At 50.9% G+C, this 22452-nt stretch overlaps 1 protein-coding gene across 2 annotated transcripts in view; it reads left to right on the forward strand.

The window, feature by feature from the left end:
* FXYD6 (FXYD domain containing ion transport regulator 6) overlaps positions 1-22452 on the forward strand; it is a 55924-nt gene that overhangs the window by 30771 nt on the left and 2701 nt on the right. For both annotated transcript variants that reach the window (XM_075604229.1, XM_075604228.1), the window contains exons 2-6: positions 13736-13788; positions 20234-20275; positions 21386-21460; positions 21808-21847; positions 22375-22424. In XM_075604229.1, coding sequence (XP_075460344.1) covers positions 13740-13788; positions 20234-20275; positions 21386-21460; positions 21808-21847; positions 22375-22424 — 256 coding nt within the window. In that variant the 5' untranslated portion in view covers positions 13736-13739. The remainder of the gene's footprint in view (positions 1-13735; positions 13789-20233; positions 20276-21385; positions 21461-21807; positions 21848-22374; positions 22425-22452) is intronic.

Raw genomic sequence — 22452 nt, forward strand, 5'->3', positions numbered from 1 at the left:
TAGGAGAGTGGAGAGGGTAGCGGGTACTTGCCTATGGTTCAGGGTAGGAGAGTGGAGAGGGTAGCGGGTACTTGCCTATGCTCTGGGATTGGAGAGTGGAGAGGGTAGCGGGTACTTGCCTATGCTCCGGGATTGGAGAGTGGAGAGGGTAGCGGGTACATGCCTATGGTTCAGGGTAGGAGAGTGGAGAGGGTAGCGGGTACTTGCCTATGGTTCAGGGTAGGAGAGTGGAGAGGGTAGCGGGTACTTTGCCTATGGTTCAGGGTAGGAGAGTGGAGAGGGTAGCGGGTACTTGCCTATGGTTCAGGGTAGGAGAGTGGAGAGGGTAGCGGGTACTTGCCTATGGTTCAGGGTAGGAGAGTGGAGAGGGTAGCGGGTACTTTGCCTATGGTTCAGGGTAGGAGACTGGAGAGGGTAGCGGGTACTTGCCTATGGTTCAGGGTAGGAGAGTGGAGAGGGTAGCGGGTACTTTGCCTATGGTTCAGGGTAGGAGAGCGGAGAGGGTAGCGGGTACTTGCCTATGGTTCAGGGTAGGAGAGTGGAGAGGGTAGCGGGTACTTTGCCTATGGTTCAGGGTAGGAGAGTGGAGAGGGTAGCGGGTACTTGCCTATGGTTCAGGGTAGGAGAGTGGAGAGGGTAGCGGGTACTTGCCTATGCTCCGGGATTGGAGAGTGGAGAGGGTAGCGGGTACTTGCCTATGCTCCGGGATTGGAGAGTGGAGAGGGTAGCGGGTACTTGCCTATGGTTCAGGGTAGGAGAGTGGAGAGGGTAGCGGGTACTTGCCTATGGTTCAGGGTAGGAGAGTGGAGAGGGTAGCGGGTACTTTGCCTATGGTTCAGGGTAGGAGAGTGGAGAGGGTAGCGGGTACTTGCCTATGGTTCAGGGTAGGAGAGTGGAGAGGGTAGCGGGTACTTTGCCTATGGTTCAGGGTAGGAGAGTGGAGAGGGTAGCGGGTACTTGCCTATGGTTCAGGGTAGGAGAGTGGAGAGGGTAGCGGGTACTTTGCCTATGGTTCAGGGTAGGAGAGTGGAGAGGGTAGCGGGTACTTGCCTATGCTCCGGGATTGGAGAGTGGAGAGGGTAGCGGGTACTTGCCTATGCTCCGGGATTGGAGAGTGGAGAGGGTAGCGGGTACTTGCCTATGCTCCGGGATTGGAGAGTGGAGAGGGTAGCGGGTACTTGCCTATGGTTCAGGGTAGGAGAGTGGAGAGGGTAGCGGGTACTTGCCTATGGTTCAGGGTAGGAGAGTGGAGAGGGTAGCGGGTACTTTGCCTATGGTTCAGGGTAGGAGAGTGGAGAGGGTAGCGGGTACTTGCCTATGGTTCAGGGTAGGAGAGTGGAGAGGGTAGCGGGTACTTGCCTATGGTTCAGGGTAGGAGAGTGGAGAGGGTAGCGGGTACTTTGCCTATGGTTCAGGGTAGGAGACTGGAGAGGGTAGCGGGTACTTGCCTATGGTTCAGGGTAGGAGAGTGGAGAGGGTAGCGGGTACTTTGCCTATGGTTCAGGGTAGGAGAGTGGAGAGGGTAGCGGGTACTTGCCTATGGTTCAGGGTAGGAGAGTGGAGAGGGTAGCGGGTACTTGCCTATGCTCCGGGATTGGAGAGTGGAGAGGGTAGCGGGTACTTGCCTATGCTCCGGGATTGGAGAGTGGAGAGGGTAGCGGGTACTTGCCTATGGTTCAGGGTAGGAGAGTGGAGAGGGTAGCGGGTACTTGCCTATGGTTCAGGGTAGGAGAGTGGAGAGGGTAGCGGGTACTTTGCCCATGGTTCAGGGTAGGAGAGTGGAGAGGGTAGCGGGTACTTGCCTATGGTTCAGGGTAGGAGAGTGGAGAGGGTAGCGGGTACTTGCCTATGGTTCAGGGTAGGAGAGTGGAGAGGGTAGCGGGTACTTTGCCTATGGTTCAGGGTAGGAGAGTGGAGAGGGTAGCGGGTACTTGCCTATGGTTCAGGGTAGGAGAGTGGAGAGGGTAGCGGGTACTTGCCTATGGTTCAGGGTAGGAGAGTGGAGAGGGTAGCGGGTACTTTGCCTATGGTTCAGGGTAGGAGAGGGTAGCGGGTACTTGCCTATGGTTCAGGGTAGGAGAGTGGAGAGGGTAGCGGGTACTTTGCCTATGGTTCAGGGTAGGAGAGTGGAGAGGGTAGCGGGTACTTGCCTATGGTTCAGGGTAGGAGAGTGGAGAGGGTAGCGGGTACTTTGCCTATGGTTCAGGGTAGGAGAGGGTAGCGGGTACTTGCCTATGGTTCAGGGTAGGAGAGTGGAGAGGGTAGCGGGTACTTGCCTATGGTTCAGGGTAGGAGAGTGGAGTGGGTAGCGGGTACTTGCCTATGGTTCAGGGTAGGAGAGTGGAGAGGGTAGCGGGTACTTGCCTATGGTTCAGGGTAGGAGAGTGGAGAGGGTAGCGGGTACTTGCCTATGGTTCAGGGTAGGAGAGTGGAGAGGGTAGCGGGTACTTGCCTATGGTTCAGGGTAGGAGAGTGGAGAGGGTAGCGGGTACTTTGCCTATGGTTCAGGATAGGAGAGTGGAGAGGGTAGCAGGTACTTTGCCTATGGTTCAGGGTAGGAGAGTGGAGAGGGTAGCGGGTACTTTGCCTATGGTTCAGGGTAGGAGACTGGAGAGGGTAGCGGGTACTTGCCTATGGTTCAGGGTAGGAGAGTGGAGAGGGTAGCGGGTACTTGCCTATGGTTCAGGGTAGGAGAGTGGAGAGGGTAGCGGGTACTTTGCCTATGGTTCAGGGTAGGAGTGGAGAGGGTAACGGGTACTTGCCTATGGTTCAGGGTAGGAGAGTGGAGAGGGTAGCGGGTACTTTGCCTATGGTTCAGGGTGGGAGAGTGGAGAGGGTAGCGGGTACTTGCCTATGGTTCAGGGTAGGAGAGTGGAGAGGGTAGCGGGTACTTTGCCCATGGTTCAGGGTAGGAGAGTGGAGAGGGTAGCGGGTACTTGCCTATGGTTCAGGGTAGGAGAGTGGAGAGGGTAGCGGGTACTTGCCTATGGTTCAGGGTAGGAGAGTGGAGAGGGTAGCGGGTACTTTGCCTATGGTTCAGGGTAGGAGAGTGGAGAGGGTAGCGGGTACTTGCCTATGGTTCAGGGTAGGAGAGTGGAGAGGGTAGCGGGTACTTGCCTATGGTTCAGGGTAGGAGAGTGGAGAGGGTAGCGGGTACTTGCCTATGGTTCAGGGTAGGAGAGTGGAGAGGGTAGCGGGTACTTGCCTATGGTTCAGGGTAGGAGAGTGGAGAGGGTAGCGGGTACTTTGCCTATGGTTCAGGGTAGGAGAGGGTAGCGGGTACTTGCCTATGGTTCAGGGTAGGAGAGTGGAGAGGGTAGCGGGTACTTTGCCTATGGTTCAGGGTAGGAGAGTGGAGAGGGTAGCGGGTACTTGCCTATGGTTCAGGGTAGGAGAGTGGAGAGGGTAGCGGGTACTTTGCCTATGGTTCAGGGTAGGAGAGGGTAGCGGGTACTTGCCTATGGTTCAGGGTAGGAGAGTGGAGAGGGTAGCGGGTACTTGCCTATGGTTCAGGGTAGGAGAGTGGAGTGGGTAGCGGGTACTTGCCTATGGTTCAGGGTAGGAGAGTGGAGAGGGTAGCGGGTACTTGCCTATGGTTCAGGGTAGGAGAGTGGAGAGGGTAGCGGGTACTTTGCCCATGGTTCAGGGTAGGAGAGTGGAGAGGGTAGCGGGTACTTGCCTATGGTTCAGGGTAGGAGAGTGGAGAGGGTAGCGGGTACTTGCCTATGGTACAGGGTAGGAGAGTGGAGAGGGTAGCGGGTACTTTGCCTATGGTTCAGGGTAGGAGAGTGGAGAGGGTAGCGGGTACTTGCCTATGGTTCAGGGTAGGAGAGTGGAGAGGGTAGCGGGTACTTGCCTATGGTTCAGGGTAGGAGAGTGGAGAGGGTAGCGGGTACTTGCCTATGGTTCAGGGTAGGAGAGTGGAGAGGGTAGCGGGTACTTGCCTATGGTTCAGGGTAGGAGAGTGGAGAGGGTAGCGGGTACTTTGCCTATGGTTCAGGGTAGGAGAGGGTAGCGGGTACTTGCCTATGGTTCAGGGTAGGAGAGTGGAGAGGGTAGCGGGTACTTTGCCTATGGTTCAGGGTAGGAGAGTGGAGAGGGTAGCGGGTACTTGCCTATGGTTCAGGGTAGGAGAGTGGAGAGGGTAGCGGGTACTTTGCCTATGGTTCAGGGTAGGAGAGGGTAGCGGGTACTTGCCTATGGTTCAGGGTAGGAGAGTGGAGAGGGTAGCGGGTACTTGCCTATGGTTCAGGGTAGGAGAGTGGAGTGGGTAGCGGGTACTTGCCTATGGTTCAGGGTAGGAGAGTGGAGAGGGTAGCGGGTACTTGCCTATGGTTCAGGGTAGGAGAGTGGAGAGGGTAGCGGGTACTTGCCTATGGTTCAGGGTAGGAGAGTGGAGAGGGTAGCGGGTACTTGCCTATGGTTCAGGGTAGGAGAGTGGAGAGGGTAGCGGGTACTTTGCCTATGGTTCAGGATAGGAGAGTGGAGAGGGTAGCAGGTACTTTGCCTATGGTTCAGGGTAGGAGAGTGGAGAGGGTAGCGGGTACTTTGCCTATGGTTCAGGGTAGGAGACTGGAGAGGGTAGCGGGTACTTGCCTATGGTTCAGGGTAGGAGAGTGGAGAGGGTAGCGGGTACTTGCCTATGGTTCAGGGTAGGAGAGTGGAGAGGGTAGCGGGTACTTTGCCTATGGTTCAGGGTAGGAGTGGAGAGGGTAACGGGTACTTGCCTATGGTTCAGGGTAGGAGAGTGGAGAGGGTAGCGGGTACTTTGCCTATGGTTCAGGGTGGGAGAGTGGAGAGGGTAGCGGGTACTTGCCTATGGTTCAGGGTAGGAGAGTGGAGAGGGTAGCGAGTACTTGGCTATGGTTCAGGGTAGGAGAGTGGAGAGGGTAGCGGGTACTTGCCTATGGTTCAGGGTAGGAGAGTGGAGAGGGTAGCGGGTACTTTGCCTATGGTTCAGGGTAGGAGAGTGGAGAGGGTAGCGGGTACTTGCCTATGGTTCAGGGTAGGAGAGTGGAGAGGGTAGCGGGTACTTGCCTATGGTTCAGGGTAGGAGAGTGGAGAGGGTAGCGGGTACTTTGCCTATGGTTCAGGGTAGGAGTGGAGAGGGTAACGGGTACTTGCCTATGGTTCAGGGTAGGAGAGTGGAGAGGGTAGCGGGTACTTGCCTATGGTTCAGGGTAGGAGAGTGGAGAGGGTAGCGGGTACTTGCCTATGCTCCAGGATTGGAGAGCGTAGAATGATCGAGATCCGTGAGCCGTAGTAAATGTCCGTAAGCCGAGTTCGTGGAGTAGAGAGCGTAGAAGTCCGTTAGCCAAGATAAGGTTCAGGGGAACAGGAAGAGACAGGTCAGGTACAAGCAGGGTCACAACAGGTATTCGGAATAACGTGGACAGGTATCCGGCTGCAAGTGAGCACGGTGCATAGAAGGTCTATGCTCAGCAATGACCCGAGGGCAGAGTGAGATTAAATACAGGGGAGCACCAATCAGGGAGAGAAGGGAGGAGTGCTTCAAACGTAGGTGGACCGGTGATAGGCTGAGGCAGGGTGTAGCCCACCTGAGATCAATCCAGGCATTATTGTAGGCGCTTGTCCCTTTAAGACGTGCGCAGGTGCGACGCGCCGAGATGTGCGCGCGGCCGGGACCAGCCGCGGGTCTCCAGGAGGTGGGGGCGGTGTGCCGTGAGGACGTGAACCGGAGGAGGAGCGGAGGATGCGGCCGTGCGGACCGCCCTGGAGGTCAGTAGCTGCCGGTAAGCGGGGGAGCGCGGACGGCGGAGGCGCGATCCTGACAATTATACAGCGCAGCATGTTCATTATTAGTGTATAGATACTCAACATCATTATACAAGGCAGCATGGTCATTATCAGTGTATAGAGATACTCATCGTCATTATACAGAGCGGCGTGTTCATTATCAGCGTATAGATACTCAGCATCATTATACAGCGTGGCGCGGTCATTATCAGTGGCTGGGAGGTTATTCTGGTACACTAAATATACTCGGGGCTCATATGTCTGTGGAGGGGTAACTAGTCAGGATACGTGGCAGCGATTCCAAAGTTCCAGTGAGCAGGGTACACTGTCTCCCCCATAGGAATAATAGCAGCAATGAGACAGCTCACTGAGGACACCTGCAGGTACAATGCAGTAATGCGCCTGCTCTGAGAATTACACAGAGCCCAATCAGTGTGCAGCATATAACTTAACCTCTCAGCTGCCAGAGCGGACTGCAATGCATTGCCAATGAATGTCCTGGGCAGATTGTGGGACCTTCTGCTGTAAGAGAACCAGCAAAAACTACAATCACACTGGGGGCCCGGTTACTACTACAGCTGAATGAATGCAGGGGCAAGCAGCATACAAACCTCGGAAATACAACAAAACACAAAATACAGAAACATACGCACTTGCTGGGGTCTGGGGTATGAGATCTAGCCTTCCCTAGGTGCAGGGCGCCCGCTTGCAAGGGCTTACCCCGATCGGGACTTTGTACCGGACGTCTTGAACCGCCATTCAGCAGAAAATACTGACCGGCACCTAGTCCCGATACTCCTGGAACTGTTTTCGGCAGGAACTCCTGACCACAGCCGCTACGTTTTCATATGGGAACTTGGTCCTCATGTCTGACTTAGTATCTGCAGGGCAGACTCTCCTAGCTCCTAAACGAAGCCGGTAGCTCAGCTATTTGGGACAAAGCAACTATGAAAAGCCGCCAGCGCGTCACCGACTCAAGCCACAAGATCGTCTGGTTCTCCGACTGGGGCTTCTCCTTACTTACCCTCCGCTGAGCTACGTTCAGCACGGAGGAAGGATGAGCGACCAATCAGAGCGTGGGAATTCCTCCCCGCCAGCCAATAGAAACAGGGGCTCGTCTCTGGGCTGACGTCAGAGGAGGGGGCGTGCCAAGCCGGCTCAAAAAGCCGGGTGAGCAGGAAATATGATTTAGCCAATGGGATAAGCGCCTACCAGCTGTATCTCCCCCAGCTAACTCTTTGCCACCCGCTGGTCAGGCTCCACCAAGACTGGCAGGTGTAAAAGGTGTCCCCACAGGGTGCCCTTTGTTCTCCGGACCTGGTAATTTGCCCTTCCTCGCCCATCAAACGGTCTTCTCACCTCTGGACATCCTCTCCTCTTTGAACTACGGACCCTATACAGACATGCCGGCGTCTATGCTGATGCCCTGGCTGACTGTATAGAGCCTTATAGTAAATGTCTAAAACATTATAAAGTCCACTTTATTAAAGTATACACGTTGGGGAACATTATACTTATAAGGGAAATGGTTTTCGGATATTTGGGCTCGAAATTCAGGCGTCTGGGGACACTGGGTTGCCCCGGTGTAATTCACCCCGCGTAACGGCAAATCATGGCTGCTCGCCGGGGAGAATTAAAGGAATACCGGTAACTTCGGCCCCCGAACTCCTGCAAACAAAATAATTGCATTTCTACCCAAATATCCCCCCTAAAAATGACACACAAGAAATGTCACAGTTTTAGGGCCAAGGGAACGTGCAAACAGGAAAAGCCGGGGCCACTTTATTTTCTACAAGTATTATCCCTGGTCCCTGCTGCTTATGTAGCTACCAGGGACTCCACGGTTTCAGGGGGCTTAACCTTTATAATGTAGCCTGGTTATCCCCTAACGTCACACTCTTCTTTTGGCCTTCAACAGTGGATTGCAGCCAGCACCCACAAGGATGGCCAATACCTAGACCTGGTTTTCACTAAAAACTTCTCTCTCTGATTTCTCCATTTCCCCCTTTTCCTCTCTCTGGCCATCATCTGATCGCATTTTCTCTCTCTCACTTTTCCCCTTCTCCATCTCCATCTACCCCTCGCTTCTGCAGAAACCTGCGCTCTATTAACCTACCAGCCTTTGATTCCACTTTACGCTCCTCCCTCTCCTCTCTCTGCTCTGCTCCAGACCCTGACAACCTGCTCAGGAACTACAACTCTGCCCTGTCCTCCTCCTCCTCCTGATCTACATGCCCCGCTCTCTCTCTGCCGTCCTCGCCCTTCTAACCCCAGAGCCTGGCTAAATCCCACACGCGCATGCTGCGTTCCTCCACTCGTTCCTCCGAACGCCTCTGGAGGAAATCTCATACTCTCGCAGACTTACTTCACTACACATTTATGTTATCCTGTTTCAACTCTGCTCTCTCAGGCTAAACAAATCTACTTTCTCCCAAATCAACACGCACAAATACAACCCACGCAGACTCTTCTCTGTCTGTGACTCCCTACTCAGACCACCCTCTGCTGCCTCTTTTTCCTCCTCCATCTCACCTCAGGACTTTGCCGACTATTTCAAGGAAAAGGTGGAATCCATACGTCAGAACATCCTCTCTGTTTCCTCCACCCATCCTACACCTCTTCCTAACTCTCCTCCTGCCTTCCTTGGACTCTTTTTCCGCTGTCACAGAGGAGGATGTGTCATTGTTGATTGCCTCTTTTCCCTTTACCAACTGCTCCTACTGTAACCCCTACGCTCACACACATTTTTAACTCAACCGACTACTCAGGTACCTTTCCCTCCTTCAAACATGCAACAGTTATACCATTACTCAAAAACCGCAAGCTTGACCCTACCTGTCTTTCTAACGATCAGCCTATCTCCCTCCTGCCTTTTGCCTCTAAACTCCTTGAATGTCTTGGATTCTCTTGCTTGCTCAATTTTCTCAACTCCTATTCTCTCCTAGACCCTCTGCAATCTGGCTTCCACACTGCTCACTCCACTGAAACAGCCCTCACTAAAATAACTAATGACCTCCATGCTGCCAAAGACAAAGGCCATTACACTCTGCTCATATTACTTGACCTCTCTGCAGCATTTGACACCGTGGACCACCCTCTTCTCCTTCACATTCTCCATACTCTTGGTATTCGGAACAAAGCTCTATACTGGGTCTCATCCTACCTCTCCCATCTGTTACGCCGATGCTCGCCACAAACCGGGACCGGACCGCGGGGCTGAGGTGGGGTTATATAATCACCGACCTTAGTCCGCGCAGACTGATCCGGAGTGCGCAGTTCGTAGTCGTACATCGCAGGGTCAGGATTGGAGAAGGCAGCATCGTCGTTATTGAAGCGAAAGTCGGGGTAGGAGAAGACAGGACAATCGATGGCCGAAGCAGGGTCAGGATAGCAGACATCCGGGTGGTCGTAGTCGTAGCAAGGAATCGGCATCAGGCAGACAGGAGTTCCCTGCTTCAGCTTAGGAGCGTGAGCACGGGAGAGGCCTCTGTGCGAGGAGCGGCCTCGGCCCATGACGCCGGACTCAGCAGGGGGAGACAGCAGGCTGGCCGAATGTATACCGCAGGGCAGCGTCGGGGAAACCAACGCTTCAGCGCAGAAGTCCAAGGCAGGCCACTGCATAGAGATAGCAGCAGGCCGCAGGAAACTAGGGGTAGCCACTGCTAGGAGTGAATGCAGCAAGTACCAGGAAATAGGGGTAACCACTGCTAGGAGTGAATGCAGCAGGTACCAGGAAATAGGGGTAACCACTGCTAGGAGTGAATGCAGCAGGTACCAGTGCTGGCAACAACGCTTCAGCACAGGAGACAGGAACAGGCCTCTGGATACTCAGGAAGTTGGAAGGTAAGAACGCTAGGAGAGAGGCCTGGGGCGGTTTGTGGCAGAGACAGTAACGTCCCAGGTAGGAGTTATGCTCGGCACTGGTTCAGTGCCAACGCCCAGGATATAAAGGGCGGAGATCCAATCACAGGAGGAGGGTGTGTGAGTATTCCTCCAATGCTGAAGCACAGGGCAGAAGCTGCAATGAGAAGCAGCACATGTGCCATAGAGTGCCAGAGGAAGCTTGTAACTGCATAGGTCTGCAAGGCTATAGTCAAAGCCAGTAGTGGATTCCTTACACCATCGTACTTTCAGTGTCTCTTCTGCTAACACCTCTATCGATCTCTGTGGGGGAACCCAGGGCTCGGTCCTGGGACCTCTTCTCTTTTCACACTCTCTCTAGGTGACCTAATCACATCTATTGCATTCAAATATCATCTCTATGCTGACGACACACACATTTACTTTTCAACCTCAGACTTTACACCTGCTGTACAGATTAAAGTTTCTGAATGTCTCTCTGCGATATCATCCTGGATGGCCTTCTGCCGACTCAAACTTAACATGGCAAAAACAGAGCTCATCATACTTCCTCCCAAACCTGGCCCTACTACCTCCTTCCACATTACTGTTGGAAGTACTATCATTCACCCAGTTGCAGAAACACGCTTCCTAGGGGTCACACTCGACGCCACTCTCACATTAAAAAGGTAGCTAAAACCTGTTGCTTTTTCCTCCGCAGTATCACAAAGATATGCCCTTTCCTCTGTTGCACGACTGCTAAAACTCTGACTCAGGCCCTCATTCTCTCCCGTCTCGATTACTGTAACCTCCTGCTGTCCGGCCTTCCTGCCTCTCACCTGTCTCCCCTACAATCTATCCTAAATGCTGCTGCCAGAATCACTCTACTCTTTCCTAGATCTGTCTCAGCATCTCCCCTCCTGAAATCCCTGTCCTGGCTTCCGATCAAATCCCACATCTCACACTCAATTCCCCTCCTCACTTTTAAAGCTTTACACTCTTCTGCCCCTCCTTACATCTCAGCACTAATTTCTCGCTATGCACCATCCCGACTCTTGCGTTCTTCTCAAGGATGTCTTCTCTCTACCCCCTTTGTATCTAAAGCCCTCTCCCACCTTAAACCTTTTTCACTGACTGCCCTGCACCTCTGGAATGCCCTTGCCCACCAATACCCGACTAGCACCCTCTCTATCCACCTTTAAGACCCACCTTAAGACACACCAGCTTAAAGAAGCATATGAGTAGCAGCTTGGATAATACTATACACCTGATACATAAAGCTTGGCCCCCTGCAGACGCACTTACCAGAACGCCCTCCTATTGTCTCTGTACGTTCTCCTACATACCTACCAATTAGATTGTAAGCTCTTTGGAGCAGGGACTCCTTTTCCTAAATGTTACTTTTATGTCTGAAGCACTTCTCCTTTTTATGTGTTATTTATATGATTGTCACGTGTATTACTGCTGTGACACGCTATGTACATTAATGGCGCTATATAAAGACATACATACACACGTACATACATACACACAATTAAACATGCTAATGTATCTATAAATACACTTTTACATTCACTCACTTACCCCCTCCCTCACCCCTCTCATTCACTTACCCCCTCCCACTCACTTACCCCTCACTCACTCACCCTTCCTCTCACTCACCGCCTCCCTCTCACTCACCTCCACTCCCTCCATCCTCTCACTCACTGCCTCCCTCTCACTCACCCCCTCCCTCAATCCCCAGCTACTTTAACCCCCCTCTCTCTCACTCAATGCCCCACCCTCTCACTCACCGCGCCCTCCCTATCACCCCCCCTTTCTTTCACTCAATCTCCCACTCACTCCCCTCCTCTCACTCAACCCGTTGCTCTTAATCAATCCCCCATCCCTCTCACTCACATTCAATCCCCTTCCCTCTCACTCATCCCTCCTCCATTCCCATTCAAACCTGCTCCTTCCCTCGGCTCTCACGCACCCTCTCCCCCTTGCTTTCCCGCTCTCTTACTCAACACCATTACCTCTCTCTCACCCCCTCTCTCCACTCAATCCAACTCCCTCGACTCCCTCTCTCGCACTCACACAGTATATATGTAAAGTGCTGTACATACTGTGGGCGCTTTATCAATTAAGATTTACACACATACACACCTCAGGTCATAAATAGCATACAACGGGGGGTGGGGGGGCTGTGTGTATGTATACAGCAGTATATATACACGTGTGGGTCTGTGTGTATCTATATAACAGTGTATATATATATATATATATATATATATATATATATATATATATAAAATCTCGAAAGCTCGCACAAATAAAAGCATTTCGTTAGCCACAGAACGGTATCATCTATTTATTTTTTGATTATTGAAGCTCGGCTAACACGGTACTGATACCTCTACATATATATATATATATATATATATATATATATATATACACACACACACACACACACACACACACACACACACAAGTGTGGGTCAGTGTGTGTATCTATATAACAGTATATATACAGGTGTGGGTCTGTGTGTGTATCTATATAACAGTATATATACAGGTGTGGGTCTGTGTGTGTATCTATATAACAGTATATATATATGTGTGTGGGTCTGTGTGTATCTATATAACAGTATATATACATGTGTGGGTCTGTGTGTATCTATATAACAGTATATATACATGTGTGGGTCTGTGTGTGTCTATTTAACAGTATATATACATGTGTGGGTCTGTGTGTATCTATATAACAGTATATATACAGGTGTGGGGCTGTGTGTATCTATATAACAGTATATATAGCGTGAGGGAAAGAGGGGACTTCAGGGCAGAGATTGATGTATAGGGCTCCCAGCACTTACCTCTGTGTTGCAGGTGTCACTGCATCTGTCCTCTGTGCTGTTCCTCTGCACATCCCTGTAATTTATCCTGACTCAGGGATAAGATAACGAGCCCCCATCCCCTGCAGCACTCCACGTGATAGGAGCGGAAGGATGCTGCAGTTACAGTCAGGCTGAGCCATTAATGCAGACACATGGAGTATGACCTCTAATAGCATAAGGGGCTTATTCCATGTTCAAAACACATCATGAATGTACACACCTCAACATCCTGTTGCCCCTCCCTATACACCCCAACATCCTGCTGCCCCTCCCTATACACCCCAACATCCTGCTGCCCCTCCCTATACACCCCAACTTCCTGCAGCCCCTCCCTATACACCCCAACCTCCTGCTGCCCCTCCCTATACACCCCAACCTCCTGCAGCCCCTCCCTATACACCCCAACCTCCTGCTGCCCCTCCCTATACACCCCAACATCCTGCTGCCCCTCCCTATACACCCCAACATCCTGCTGCCCCTCCCTATACACCCAACCTCCTGCTGCCTCCTCACTGCCCTGTTATACCCTTCCCTATACACCCAACATCCTGCTGCCCCCTCGGTGTCATTATACCCCTCCCTATACACCCCACACCCTGCTGCCCCCTCACTTCCCTGCTATACCCTTCCCTATACACCCCAACATCCTGCTGCCCCCTCATACCCCTCCCTATACACCCCAACACCTCGCTACCCTCATCACTGCCCTGTTATACCCCTCCCTATACACCCAGACGCCCTCCTCACTGTCATTATACCCCTCCCTATACACCCAACATCCTGCTGCCCCCTCACTGCCCTGTTACACCCTTCCCTATACACCCAACACCCTGCTGCCCCCTCGCTGTCATTATACCCCTCCCTATACACCCAACACACTGCTGCCCCATCACTTCCGTTATACCCTTCCCTGTTATACCCTTCCCTGTTATACCCTTCCCTATACACCCAACACCCTGCTGCCCCCTTGCTGTCATTATACCCCGACCAATACACCCAACACCCTACTGCCCCCTTGCTGTCATTATACCCCTCCCTATACACCCCACACCCTGCTGCCCCCTCACTCCAATGTTATACCCCTCCTATACACCCCACACATTGCTGCCCCCTCATTGTCCTGTTATACCCCTCCCTATATACACCAACACCTGGTGTCAACCTGATCTGCCCATACAGAATAAGGACTCTGTAACAGAACGTGTGTACAGCTTTGTCCCTAATTCTCACCGTATCTAATGTTCTCTGCTTTTCAGGCTCATGGAGGCTGCACTGGTTTTCCTGTGTTCTGCTCTGGTTCCAGTGCTAGGTAAGTACAGGACTGTGTGAGCCTGTCCCTGATACTCTGCAGTCAGGTCACCCTACATTACATATACACCCAGGACTGTGTGATCCTGTCCCTGATACTCTGCAGTCAGGTCACTCTACATTACATATACACCCAGGACTGTGTGATCCTGTCCCTGATACTCTGCAGTCAGGAGGTCACCCTTGCAGAGAGAGGCTGTGTCCTGTTGAGCTCCCACTAGGGGCTCAGCGTGGCCTCAGACCCAGGAGGGGGTGGTGGTGCTGGGGCAGGTGAACCTGGGAACCCCAGGGGCTGTGGCCTGGATGTTACTGACACTGAGGATCTTCTGCAAACGGAAAGAGAATTGAGGAGAATTCAGAGAGAAAAGACGAGAGAGAAAGAGATTGCTGAGCAGGAAGGAATGGAGGAAGAGACACAGGGAACGGGTGAGGTGCTGGTTCTGTCCGGGGAAAGTAACATACAAACCCAGAGCAGTAAATCCCAGCAGCAAAGTAATGTTATAACAGAGGGCAAGAAGAAAAGGAAGGGAGGCTGAGCTGGAAAAGAGGAGGCGGGCGGCAAGAGAGCGCAGGTGGGCGGCAAGAGAGCGCAGGCGGGCGGCAAGAGAGCGCAGGCGGGCGGCAAGAGAGCGCAGGCGGACAATCAAGCCTTATAGCAAAGTGCCTAAACACAGTGCAGAGGCTGAATGTGCTAAGGGAAGAGAGGCTGAGCGTCCTCAGCACATGGAAACTGAGGCTGGTAGCCTCCTATATGAGGGGATTGCAGCAGGAGTCAGTCAGGAGGCAAACACAGGTACATTGCAGACAGCAGCGGAGGCAGAAACAATGGAAAGAGACCCAGGGAAACTTTCTTCTCACTCAGAGACCATTGCAATAAACTCTGAAGAGGCAATGGAGCTAAACTGTGAGCCAGAAGGGGTTAACGCCCTGACAGATACACAGATTACACAGGTACCTGAAACCAGCACTGCTAACCTGGAACAGCTCTCAGCTGCAGGGAGACGCACAGAGGCTGCAGGGAGACGCACAGAGGCTGCAGGGGAGTCAGATTGCCAGAGAGGGGAAACCTCACTGAGAGAGGAAAATCAGCTGTACCTGGTGCCTGCAATCAGCACTGATAGTCTGGGTCAGTTTCAGCTGCTGAGGGCTCAGACTGCCAGGAAAATACAGAACCAGCAAAACCCAGCGATTCAGAGCAAAACGCATGGAAATCACTGAAAGGTTTGAGATTCTTTCCCACTATTCCCATAAGAAACCCTTTAAGAAGAAGGAATGTGGTGAGACTGACATTTCTGGGACCAAGAGAGAAAGATCCAGGTTTTGATTATGTGGGGAATACACTAATAAAGAAATCTTTGCGCTTTGACCCAGAGGATATTTACGCCTCCTGCATGGCCCTTATTCACCATACTATGATATCAGTTATAAGACCTCCACCCACCTTGAGAAATTCTGGGATAGATACAAAGCAGTGAGTAGCAGCCCTGAGGGGAAGTTTTTTGAGGCCACAGCGATATCTAAGCCTGAGACTGTGATGGTGAACATTATCTTTGACCACGAATCTATCCCAGTGGCTGACATTGAGTACTGGCTAAAGCGCCAGTGTGACATACACAAAGGACCAAGGAAGCTCTACAATGGTGAATACTGGAACGGAGGATATCAGTTTGAGGTGAAACTGGTGTGTGCAGACGACACCGTGACACACTTACCAAACTTCCTATACATTGGAAATGAAAGAGGAAGGTGTTTCTACCGTGGGCAGCCCAAATGTTGCTTTAATTGTGGATCAAGATCACACTTTTCATCAGGGTGTAACAAGATCAGATGCAGCCTATGCAAAGATTTGGGGCACCACCGAAATGAATGTAAGAACAACATTTTGTTTAATTTATGCTCAAGAAGTGGGCATTCATACAATGTGTGTCCCCATGCCCAACACAATCAAGCACAAGAGTATGTTCTGCAGCACCCTACAATAGAGGTGGATAAAGACCTGCACTCCGAGGCACAGAGGCCAGCTGCAGAGAGGAGGGACTCCATGGGCTTGCACCCGATTGAGGAGTTTTTAAAGGAAATCCGCAGTCAAATCACAGTAGAAAGAGAGGACACCAGAAGTAATCCCCTCTCTTCTCAGACCCCACAGAACAAAGACTCCCAAGAGGGACCAGTAGACCAGGAGAAGCGTGAGATGGAGATGCCCCTTGAAAGCACAAAAGAACAAAGCCAGAAAGCTCTCCCTGCTCCAGAACATCTAGAATCAGAGGCTGATGATGGGGAAGCAGGAGGATCCACATGGGAGGTACAGAAGTCCCGGAAGAAAATTCCCACAGCAAGTAAGGACAACCCTCGTGCAGTTGAGCTTGTCCAAGACTTAAAAAAAATTACCATGTTACAGGAGGAGACTGTAAGAGAAAGTTTCCTACAGTTCTTCAAGGACTGTGTATCCACACAAGTTCTGTATCCCAATATAGTGCATTGGTGGGAGGTCACTAAAAAAGACATAAAAAGACTTTTTAAGAAAACCTCAGGTCTAACAAACCAGGTGAGGTGCAAGAAATATTTGGCCCTCCGTTCTAAATTGCTGCAACTATATACGAGAATGCAGAATGGCCAAGAAGTGAATTCTGAGCAGTATAGGTGTGTTAAGGAAAGTATGAGGTTATTACAATATGAACGGTTATCCTCTTTAACAAATGAGAGAGATTTTGGTGGCTGTGGGATTTATTCTCCAGATCCCTTTGAAAATTGTAAAACCAGAACTAAAAAGAAGGTTATATGTGGCCTAAAAGATGCACAGGGTGTGTGTGTAACTAGTAAAGATGAGATGCTTAACGTTGTCTCTGAATACTATGCAGACTTTTTTTTAGCAAAAAACCTATTGATCCTGTAGAAATGGGCAATTATCTGGGATCTATTAACGTCCCATCAGTTTCTGAGGATACCTGATAGGCTTAGACTCCCCAATCACAGCAAGGGACGTGTCTAACGCAATTAAGACCCTCTCAGGTAATAAAACCCCCGGGGCAGATGGAATCACTGCTGAATTTTATAAAGTTTTCCGTGAGGTTTTAGCTGAAATATTGGCAAACGTTTATAATGCTTCTCTGGGAGGGATAGGTCTCTCTCACTCTCAGCGTGAATCCCTGTTAACCTTATTATATAAGAAAGGGGATCCGAAAGATTTAAAAAGTTGGCGACCAATAGCCCTAATAAATAATGATTATAAAATCTTAGTGAAGATCCTTATAAATCGGATGAGTAACATCGCAGAGAAGGTGATAACGAGTTCCCAATCCTGTGCCATTAAGGGAAGGAACATCGCTAATAACTTAATTAACATCAGGGAGATGTTTGAGATGGGCAGGAATGGAGGTCTATATCGGGGTACCTGTTAAATCTTGACCACGCCAAAGCCTCCAATAGGGTGGGTCATGACTATCTTTTTAAAACTGTGGAAATATATGGTTTCCCAGATACCTTTGTGGAGAAACTGGCTCTGCTGTATGAAGGAGCTTATGGAAGACCGGTCATTAATGGCTGGGTAGGGGAATCTTTTCCCATAAAGTCCGGTGTTAGACAGGGCTGCCCGCTGAGCCCCCTATTATACATCTTCTCCATAGACCCCTTTTTAAGACACCTGGAACAGAATAGTCACATCCAAGCCGTACCCTGTGAGGGTTCCCAACACGAGGGGCGAGTTAAGTGCCAGGCGTATGCAGGCGACGTTTGTATTTATGTTGCCCCAAAAAGCTCATTTGAGGATATAAGCCGGGAAATAAATACTCAAATGTTTCCAACTCCCTGGTGAATCAGGATACGTCTGTGGCCTGCTGGTTAGGAAATGAGGAAACCCCCTTTATTCTACCTGAGGATATTCAGATAGACAATGCCTCTTTTAAAGTTTTAGGGATTTCTTTTGGAAAAGAGAATTCCGGCGTTCACACCTGGAAGGAGAAACTGAACATCTGTAAGGTAAAGGTAGAACGGTGGAAGAAGTGGAAATTCTCTTTTAGAGAAAAAGTTAAAATGATTAAGATCTTTTTGATACCTATTGTATTTTTGTGTATTTAAGTTTTGTATTTCCTCCCCCTGCGGAAATTACTGTTACTTTATATAGTTGTTAGATAGTTGTGTAACCTCTCATCCTTTTTAATGAATAATTATTTTTGCAATAAAATAATAAGGTGCATGAGGATAAATAATGGAAGCACAAAAATATCTAAGAAGATACAAAAGATTCCTCCTATTTGCTCCTATCTAGAGTATACGCTTAATATTATTATTTTTAGATTTAGAACAAAATTGTCCTAACAAGACAATGTGTTAATAAAGCCTATTATGGCCTGTGGATCAGTAAACTCTGTTAAAAACAAAAACAATAAAATTTTATTACATCAAAAAATAAGGTTGTGATTCGGTGAATTATTTACAGTGTAATTTGTTAAAAATCCACTTATAGGGGTAGAGTGGACTTGAGACTCTATATTTATAATTTACAGATTAGTAATCACATTAATATGTGTATCTGTATTTATTTAAGTCCACTTCGACATCTCACTCAAGTTTTCAATGGTACAGGTAAGTGAAAACAGTGTATATATATATATATATATATATATATATATATATATATATATATATATATATATATATATATATATGTTATATTTAGGCACAGTTCACTATGGGTGAGTTACCCTGTGTTGCAAAATCCCTCTTTTTGCCCTATGTTACTATGGTATAGTACACTTTGGAAGCATTAGGCATATTGGTCATATAGTTGCATCTTTTCTTGAAGTTGTATCACATAGTATCTAACTGGCATATAGATGGTTCATTCCACATATAGATAGATAATTTCCAGAATTAACCAGTGGTAGTGGAAACTATCATAAAGACGCAAAGTGTTGACGCTATGATATATGCAGGTGTCCCTATTAGAAAGTGTATCTATATATAACCTGAGTTGGTATAGGGTAACAGAGGTAAATTGTTTACTCTAAGGTGCTGATCATATATGCCAGATGACAAAGAAACAACAGTGCTGTCTGTAGTAGCATAATCAGGGCTGTGTGTGTCTGGCAGTAAGCCACTTACAATTCATACGTGGGATTGTATGAATACATCCAAACAGAAAACACACATGGTCTCGGCGGACCTGAGGGTACTGTACAATAATCAAACAGAGTCATTTTGCAGCATCCACTTTACACTCGGCCACGGCGGACCTAAGTTGGAAACAAGGTAATCTGTGTAATGTTTATCTGCAATAGATTATATAGAGATCACAGTATTGCCGTGAAGTAAAAAGTGGGGGGTAAAATAGTTTAGCACCCGTATACTGGCCGTATTCCACGAGGTTGAGATGTCGCCTCCTATGACGTCAGACTCGACGTATGTTATGACGCGTTTCGCCATGCTTCAGATGCTTTTTACGTCTCTGGGCCCGAGACTGAGCACCCCACGGCCCGAGGCTGAGCATCCTGGGGGCCGAGGCCGAGTGTCCCGGGGGCCGAGGCCGAGCGTCCCGGGGGCCGAGGCCGAGCGTCCCGGGGGCCGAGGCTTTCCGGGTGCCGAGGCCGAGCGTTCCGGGGCCCGAGGCCGAGCGTAATGGTGCCCGAGACTGAGCACCCCACGGCCCGAGGCTGAGCATCCTGGGGGCCGAGGCCGAGTGTCCCGGGGACCGAGGCCGAGCGTCCCGAGGCTGAACGTCCCTCGGCCGTGTCCTGCTGCTGGATGCTGAGTGTCGTGTGGACAGAGGCTGAGCGTCCCGGGGCCCGAGGCAGAGTGTCCTGAGGCTGAGCGTCCTGAGGCTGAGCGTCCTGCGGCCCGAGGCTGAGCGTCCCGAGGCAGAGCGTCCCGACGCGGAGGCTGAGCATTCCGCGGCTGGAGGCTGTGTCCTGAGGCTGAGCATCCTGCGGCCGGAGGCTGAGCATCCTGCGGCCCGAAGCTGAGCATCCCACGGCCTGAGGCTGAGCATCCTGCGGCCCGAAGCTGAGCATCCCACGGCCGGAGGCTGAGCGTCCTGCGGCCCGAAGCTGAGCATCCCACGGCCGGAGGCTGAGCGTCCTGCGGCCCGAAGCTGAGCATCCCACGGCCTGAGGCTGAGCGTCCTGAGGCGATGGTGCCTCTGCGACTGAACGCCAGCGGAGATTTGGTCGCAGTGAGACCAAATGTCCGATTCCGTGAGGCGCTCGACCCTTCCCTCCTCTGCCTCCAGAGTCTCTCAGGCCAAGGGTCAAGCTACCCATCAACCGTTGGTCAGGGTTCTTTTTATCTGTTGGTTCAATAAAAGGTGTCACTACCCGCTCTTTCACCCTCCTTTCTTTCTTCACTACATGGAAGGAACACAGCTCCCCCTCCACCTTCCTGCCCCTAACACGTTAATAACATGTTAGAGAAGTGTCACAGTGTTACCGGGCGTCTCTGTGTTTTCTCTGCAGCGGCCAGTGACGAGAGGAAAGACTCCAACCCGTTCTATTACGGTGAGAGACGTGGAACTATATGGGAATGTTTCAGCCCGTTTTACCATTAATGTCGCCCGTTAATATTAGGGATACGCACCGCTCACGTTAATATTAGGGATGTGCGCCGTGCCCGTTAATATTAGGGATGCGCGCCGAGCCCGTTAATATTAGGGATACGCACCGCGCCCGTTAATATTAGGGATGCGCACCGCGCCTGTTAATATTAGGGATACGCACCGCTCACGTTAATATTAGGGATGCGCGCCTGTTAATATTAGGGATGCGCACCGCGCCTGTTAATATTAGGGATGCGCACCGTGCCTGTTAATATTAGGGATGCGCACCGTGCCTGTTAATATTAGGTATGCGCACCGCGCCTGTTAATATTAGTGATGCGCACCGCGCCTGTTAATATTAGGGATGCGCACCGCGCCTGTTAATATTAGTGATGCGCACGCGCCTGTTAATATTAGGGATGCGCACCGCGCCTGTTAATATTAGGGATGCGCACCGCGCCTGTTAATATTAGGGATGCGCGCCGCTCCTGTTAATATTAGTGATGCGCACCGCGCCTGTTAATATTAGTGATGCGCACCGCGCCTGTTAATATTAGGGATGCGCACCGCGCCTGTTAATATTAGGGATGCGCGCCGCTCCTGTTAATATTAGTAATGCGCACCGCGCCTGTTAATATTAGTGATGCGCACCGCGCCTGTTAATATTAGTGATGCGCACCGCGCCTGTTAATATTAGGGATGCGCGCCGCTCCTGTTAATATTAGTGATGCGCACCGCGCCTGTTAATATTAGTGATGCGCACCGCGCCTGTTAATATTAGGGATGCGCGCCGCTCCTGTTAATATTAGTGATGCGCACCGCGCCTGTTAATATTAGTGATGCGCACCGCGCCTGTTAATATTAGGGATGCGCACCGTGCCTGTTAATATTAGGGATGCGCACTGCGCCTGTTAATATTAGGGATGCGCACCGCGCCTGTTAATATTAGGGATGCACACCGCGCCTGTTAATATTAGGGATGCGCACTGAAATTAGTCGTCGGGCGAGTTTTAAAAAGCCCTAAAACAGGTTGAAATTCCCCCAGAAATGAAGGCGTGTCTCTTTTGCACAGATTACAAGAGCTTGCGAATCGGAGGACTGGCCTTTGCAGTGGTTCTCTTCACCATGGGGATCCTCCTGATTCTGAGTAAGTGTGTTGTGTGGGTGAGTGCTGCCGTGCCTCCAGGCTCTGATCTATCCCAAAGGGAGAGCGCTTGGCATTCATACGTCTGAATGCAAGATAGATGGAAAAGTTTTATTACAGAGGTGTCCGTGAGAGCAGCAAAACAGGGACAAAAAGGTAGGCCTGGTCTCCAAGGGACCAGTAAATGACCCTATTCTGCTCCCACAATGCACCACACGGCACAGGTAACATACACCCTCCTAGGGTGATCGTGACTGCTGGTAACGCAACTCCTGCATGTCCACTGCCCATGCAGTGACAGTGCTGAGACCCCCGGACCCCTGTAACAGTCTGTAACTTTCTTCTCTCAGGCCGGAGATGCAGATGCAATAGCAGGAACCAGAAGCCAAGGTAAGCGAGATACCGGAGGTCAACCCCCTCCCCCTGTGAGTGAGACTGCCACCCCCTCCCCCAGTGAGTGAGACTTCCACCCCTCCCCCAGTGAGTGGAACTTCCACCCCTTCCCCAGTGAGTGAGACTTCCAGCCCTCCCCCAGTGAGTGAGACTTCCCCCCCCCTACCCAGAGAGTGAGACTTCCAGCCCCCCCCCAGTGTGTGGAACTTCCCCCCCCAGTGAGTGAGACTTCCACCCCCAAGTGAGTGAGACTTCCACCCCCCCAGTGAGTGAGACTTCCACCCCCCCAGTGAGTGAGACTTCCAGCCCCCCAGTGAGTGAGACTTCCACCCCCTCCCCCAGTGAGTGAGATTGCCCGCTCCCCCATTGAGTGAGACTGCTTCCCCTCCCCCAGTGAGTAAGACTATGAGTGAGAATGCCCTCCTAGTGAGCCCCCACTATGAGACTGCCCCCTCCCCAGTGAGTGAGTGTGCTTGATCCCTGTTAGTGAGGTGACACCCCTGCATTTTTGTGTGTCCCCGCAGAGCTCCGGGTGAGGAGGAAGCTCAGGCGGAAAACCTCATCGCCTCAAAAGGTGACTTTTCTGCGAGGCAAAGAGCAGT

The sequence above is a fragment of the Ascaphus truei genome, chromosome 6 (assembly GCF_040206685.1).
Source record: "Ascaphus truei isolate aAscTru1 chromosome 6, aAscTru1.hap1, whole genome shotgun sequence".
Lineage (NCBI taxonomy): Eukaryota > Metazoa > Chordata > Amphibia > Anura > Ascaphidae > Ascaphus > Ascaphus truei.